General features: G+C 43.4%; 1 protein-coding gene across 1 annotated transcript; it reads right to left on the bottom strand.

The window, feature by feature from the left end:
• Positions 1-1,605: 1,605 nt before the first annotated feature.
• Positions 1,606-2,422, bottom strand: LOC133910660 (agamous-like MADS-box protein AGL80). Its single transcript, XM_062352977.1, has one exon. The coding sequence runs from the start codon at positions 2,389-2,391 to the stop codon at positions 1,606-1,608; it is 786 nt and encodes a 261-aa protein (XP_062208961.1). The 5' UTR covers positions 2,392-2,422.
• Positions 2,423-6,546: the final 4,124 nt, after the last annotated feature.

Consider the following 6,546-nt stretch of genomic DNA (forward strand, 5'->3'; position numbering starts at 1 on the left):
CACATATCAAGAACTAAGTTAACAGCCCCGCCAACACAGAGCTAGCAGGGCCATTCTGACGAGCAAGAACTATCGAGATTGCCAGCGGACAGTCCACATACATGCTTCCTCCTAAACATAAAAGGCCCTCCTTATTTCCTTTAATTAATATATAAATTAACCACATTTGATCTGTTGTCAAAGGCCAAAATCCAAAATTAGACAACATATCTGAACGTATTTGTCGAAATAGATAATATGTAGTTGTATTTATTAATTTAGCATTTGTATTCGGCACACCGTGTACCGAAAATAGATTTTCGGTATATCGTGTACCGAAAAAGTGTTTTCCGGCACACGGTGTGTCGAATACGGGCAACAGTGTGCCGAAAAATACTTTTTCGGTACATGATCATATCACATCTGCTTTTCGGTGCACGGTGATGTCGGTACTGAATAAAGTGTTTTCGGCACACAGTGTGCCAAATACGGGCAACAGTGCCGTATTCGGCACACAGTCCATTTTTAACATACAGTGTGCCGAATACGTGCAACAGTACCATATTCGACACACCGTGTATTGAAAATGGCTTTTTCGGTACACCGTGCGCCGAATACGGATACTAAATTAATAAATACGACTACATATTATCTATTTCGGTAAATATACTTATATATATGATCTAATTTTAGATTTTTACTGTCGTCAAACTCTAATCCCCACTCCTCCCTAGAGCCACAACATGCTCCTCTCCGAGGCACCACCTCGCCTTCATCGGCGGGTACCTCCAAACTCCATTACCGCCCCCGCACTCCCTTTTCCACCCCCAACCACACCTACCACTATCCTTTCTCTACTTTAGGGACCACACTCTCCCATGCCACCTTTCCTTATACCGGCGGAAACCATCCATAGAAATATCCACCACCACCTCCTCCTAATAACTCATCTGTGTTTCTCTGCTTACGTCCACCTCTCACATCCCAACTACATTCTGCCCTCCCTCTAAGTACATGGGGCATGGAGCACCGATGGATCTACAAACCCTAATCTAGCCAAAGGGGCAATAACCAGGAAGATATCGCCTCTATCGTGTGTAGAAGATAAAGATAAACCGGAGCACGATCTTATTTCAGTCGTGAGAAACTGCCTCAAACTTTTGTGTTCAAGCAAAACCGTTCTCGAGCCCTGGCTACTTTGTGCATACATTTGACAACAATATATAGCATCATATAGGGGCGGATCCAGGGTGGTTCAGTTGTGTCATGTGACACCGATGAAGTTTGATAATCTCTATAAAAACTAAATGTTCATTACACGAGATACACCATGATTCTATAGAGTTCACACCAATGATTCTTTTGGCTGGATCCACCCCTGGCATTCTATCGAGGATGAAACAATTTAACAGTATAGTGATAATTTTTGTTCGAACAAAAATAACAGGGCATCCACGAACAATATAACTTAAACATGTCACATGACAGGTATAATATTTCGGAACCTTACCGGTAAAGTGACAACCAGAAATGAAGTAAACAAAATAAAAGACGAAACGGGACACGATGACACGATACGATAGATATGGCATGCATGCGTGCATGCATATACGATACGGAGCCTCCTTACATGGGAGGGCAAGAGGGACCAGCTGGATGAGGCCACGCGAATCCGGCACCCATATTGCCAAGCTGCGGCAGCATGTCGCCCCCGGCGCGGGCACCGGCGCCTCCGAAGCTCCCGCGCCCACCGCCGAAGCTACTGTAGACTAGCGCGCCAAGGTCTCCTTCGACCTTGGTCTCGTCCATCATCCAGCTCTGCGGGTGCAGCGCCTGCACGTCCCTGTGGCCGGCGCCGGTGGTGTAAGGCACCAGCGATAGGGATGCCTGCGGCAGCTGCAGCTGCAGCTGCAGCGCCGTCGTCGGGACACCCTGCCCCTGGAGGCGCTCGATGGCGTTCCTGACGTTCTGGAGGCGATTCTCCACCATCCAGCCGAGGCTGGCGATCTCCTCGACGGATAGACCCGCGAGGCCCGGGCGGCGGCCGACGATGGCGTCGTGAAGGAGGAGCGTGGTCTCGCGCTCGCGGTTCTCGCGCTGCGCCTTGTGCACCTGCTCCTTGAGCTTGTCGATGCGCTGCCTGAGGAAGCCCTCCATGTCCATCATCTTCTTGCACTGGTCCAGCTCCGGCATGGCCTTGAAGCGGGCGAGGACGCGCGCCGCCTCGGGGACCGACGGCCACACCTCCGGCTGCGACTCTCCGTCGCCGTACACCACGACGCAGGCGTCCACGTCGCAGAGCGTGGACAGCTCGCTCGCCTTCTTCATCAGGCCCTTGCGGCGCTTCTTGAACGTCGCGCGCCGCGTCGAGTCGTTGGCGATCCACTGCAGGGTCACCTTCTTGCGAGCCATGGAAAAAGGCACCTGCAAATCAAAAGGGAAAATGGCTGTGTTGGTGCGAGATGGAAGGAAAGGAAAGGTGGTGTGTTTTTATAGCAGAGGATCACCTTGTGGAAGGAAAAGATACAGATTGGAGCCAATGCCGTGATATGGAAAGGAATTATGTGTGAAGATTAGGAAGATCGCAAGAATTAGTACGCGCAAGCCGGTTGATTTATGTTCTGCTAGCTAGCATATCTTCTCCCCCTTAATTGTGTACATCTAGAAATGACCATTGGTAGCCAGATGATCACAGCAAAACAAACTTTAATGATCAATCTGGAAGAGATGCGTGCACAACATGGCGTCGATTGGCGAGAACTGCTCCATGTGTTCGGGAAGGTGCCATTTGGCCCGACTCCAAAACCGAGCTTCTTAGCCAGAGCTAGTATTAAATATCTGGCCAAACATGTCGCAATTTGGAAAACCTGTTTTTGCGCTTTGAGTATCCTTAGGAGCCTTCAACAACTAGGTTTTAGCTCTACAGTCTTTGTAACTACTTCCTGTAATCAAAAATAGAAGTCGTTCAACACATCAACACAGTCTACAAGTGACACTTTGACAAAAAAAATTTATTGATTTTTCAAAGCTAAAAACAAGTTTGACCAATATGAATCCTAAAATGACATGCAATTTAGATCTGAGGGAGTGCGTCAGAGCTTGGCCAAACAGGGCCTTAGTCTAATTATATATGCAAAAATGCAAAGTAATGGATAGTGATTCATTCACTACTATAGAAAGGGTTATCTCTATCTCTCTTTCGCTGTCAATTCAGAAATAACTGGTAGTGATAAGGTATTACTGATGGTTCAAAAGCTGAACCAGTAGATCTAACCATGAATCCTTAAAAACCAATAATAATAGTTAATATCACTACCAGTTCATAGCTAGAACCAGCAATGATATGTCATTGCTAGTTCGTATTACGAACCAGCAGTGATAATATCTATTACTGCCGGTTCAAAAACTCACTGGTAGCAATAAGTGAGCAAATACAAACCGACAATGATAATCCTTATCTCTATTGACTCATATTACAAGCTAGCAATGATTATTCTTCTATAAATCCCGAGTATGTCTCCCTCAGCAACGTCCCGTCTCACTTCGTTCCCAATCTTCAGAAGCCGCTCCCTAGGAGTAGTGGTTGTCGAAGTGGTGCGATAGTCACCATCGCCACTGCGGCCGCCTCTACCCCTTGTGCCCGACTTCCATGTCCTCTGAGCTCATTGTTGTCTCTCGAGCCTGAGCCACCTAGCTACCGTCATCAACCAAGGCTGAAGCCGCTCACGAGGGGAAGTGACGGTCGAAGTGGTGCGATATTCACCGTCGCCACTACGATTGACTCTACCCCTGGGGCCTAAACTTCCACATCATCCGTGCTCATCACTGTCCCGCCAACCTCGATGTCTCCCGTCTCCTGAGCCTGTCACCCTGTCTCCTGAGCCTGTAGCCTGTCTCCCCATCTCTTGAGCCCATCGCCCCATCTCCTAAGCCTGTCTCCCCATCTTCTTGTATCCCTAACTAAACGAGTGGCAAGTTGAGTAGCTAGATTGTAGTATTAGGCATATCTAAATGAGTGGTAGAAAATACATTTGCTTCAAGATGATTATGTTTTTACCATTCATTTAGATGTACTACTGTCACTCGGATAGCGCAAGATGTAAAACGAATGCCGCAAGACAGTTGTAACAAGAGCTCTTTGATGTTCTCAAGTCAAAGAGCTTCTAGTATAGTAGCTTTGCAACAGCCATTCCTATTTATCTAAATTTAAGATGTAAAATACTCTACCACGAAAATTTTGGTATGGTGTCTCTATCTAAATTTGAGATCAAACTTAGGCAGATCTCCATACTGAAGATTTCGTAGTAAAGTATTTTTGCACATATGAATGGATTATCACTCTTGATTCTCAATTTGAACTGGCAGTAATACTTACTATTACTACCGGTACATAAGCTGACTATGATAATCTATAATTATCACTGCCGGTTTCAAAACTAGAAGTCATGCCAATTTTAGACCGGCAGTGATATATATTCTGTAATAGTGCTTGCTCGCGTTTTCTTTACCTGGTATGTCTTTTTTTCTACATCACATTTGGTATTTCAATTTTGGGATTTTGACATATTTTATCTGATTAATCATAAAATATATACGAACCATTGTGTTACTTACGATGGGATGTTTCAAATAATTAAGGGTCAACATATTTTGGCTTCACCAGTAACAACTTTATTTGCAACCATTGTTGTGGCGTCTTTTGATCCAAAGGGTCATCGAACCGGTTTTTTTTTTCTGCATAGTATAAGACAAAATCAACGTAAATAAGAATAATATGTGTGTTTTCTTGTTCGTGTGTTATAAGCAACACCATTTGGTCCCCTATTATTTTTATTACGTTCCATTAGTACTTTTGTTTCTTCGCTACTTTTCATTTTTGGCAGAACTCTTCTGATTGCTTTCAATAATGTTTTTTTATTTTTTTAACGTTTTATATTTCATTATTTTTGTTAATAATTGGCCAAAACACTACACACAAACTACAAAATACTGTCTCCAGGGTTGATTCATTGAGATTTATTTGGAATTTTTCTCAAATATAATGGGCTCAGCCTATATATCTAACAATCCCACACCAGATCTTAAAGTCCCACAAAGGTTTGTCTTTTCTAGATACGGTTTGATATACCGGTGTTCCGATGGATACCTGTTAAGATTGAATATCCACCTAGAGCTTTAAGCTATACTCATTCATAACTTGGATAACGGATTATGTTTTGAATTGCAAGTTTTATACAAATAAATTTTACTTAAAGTCATAACTGATACTTGGCTGCTAGTAGGCTACCCCTCGGGTGGAGCGTATAAGTCATACTCCTTGGTCTCTTCAGAAGCTTATTAAAGATTACCCAAGTCTCATAGACAACGACCAACAGTCAGGCTCATATAGGTGTGTTCTTTCAAGAGTGCTCTGTAGGATAGTATATTTGCAAATTAAAGCCAATGGAACACATTAAGGCAATAGGTAACTTGTAAGGAACTATCCATATAGTATTCTAATTAATCACTAAGTCGATTATTTGCGTAATCACGGCTACTATGATTAACCAGAATACCACTCCGGTAGTCTTGGCACGTGTTTTGTGCCCAAGATCGGAATGCATGTCTCTCCAACATATAGTATCACAACGCAGCTTAAGAAAGAGCAAGTAATTGAAGTTATATTACAAGTTCTTAAGTATTTATCAAGTAATTACAATTTACAACAAAAGAGAGCTAGGAGGAGATAAAAACCGACTCAACTCCTAACCAATAAAAGAAACTACGCAGCGGAAGACTAAAGACTATACAATAAAAGAAGGATGAAGCCATATACTCTTAGACTCCATCACAAAATCACAACCTCCGAGTAGTTACCTACTCATGCCCGCCACCACCCTTAGCGGGCGTGAAGTAGTCAAAGACCAACTCCTCCCCACCGGTAGCACTTGAAATAGCAGCGTGAGTACGAAAGTACTCGCAAGACTTAATCCATAATAGGTACATATAAATAGCTCGACTCCAAGGATTATGCATTGTGATGTTAGTAAGAATATGACCACATGGTTAAGTAAATTCATATGTGAAAGCAAATTTGACATAGACATGTGTGAGCATCTATATTTGACCAAAGTAACAAATTAGCCCATAAACATCAACTAAACATAATGTAAAAGGAACCATTAGAATAATATCTGTAAAACACCATCTCAACCTATCAATCACCTCAATCCACATTCGTAATTCTACGACTGTTGCAAATGGATAGAAGCATGCTCATGATCGGGAGCGTGGCATTTTGAAATGTTTTTACACCCTGTAGGGGGTACAACTTTACTCACAAGATTTGAGGATCATACGGCTTGCACGACCACACAGGTCCATAAAAGGAGGTACTCATGTCAACTTTTCCCAATAAACCACAACCATTTAAATCGTGCATCGCTCGGTGAGGAGCCCACTTTGGTTGACTTCCGAAGCAACCACAAGTGTCTCTACAAACCCACCCGCTCACACTATCGATGTTCAAGCTAAAATGATTACAACTACAGAGGTATTCGGCTTGTCTTACTATTAAATTGACATGTG

Source organism: Phragmites australis, chromosome 3 (assembly GCF_958298935.1).
Source record: "Phragmites australis chromosome 3, lpPhrAust1.1, whole genome shotgun sequence".
In the NCBI taxonomy this organism is placed as follows: Eukaryota; Viridiplantae; Streptophyta; class Magnoliopsida; order Poales; family Poaceae; genus Phragmites; species Phragmites australis.

What these genes read in the sequence shown, in the direction of transcription:
- LOC133910660 (XM_062352977.1), bottom strand. Translation starts at nt 2,391, where the DNA reads ATGGCTCGCAAGAAGGTGACCCTGCAGTGGATCGCCAACGACTCGACG.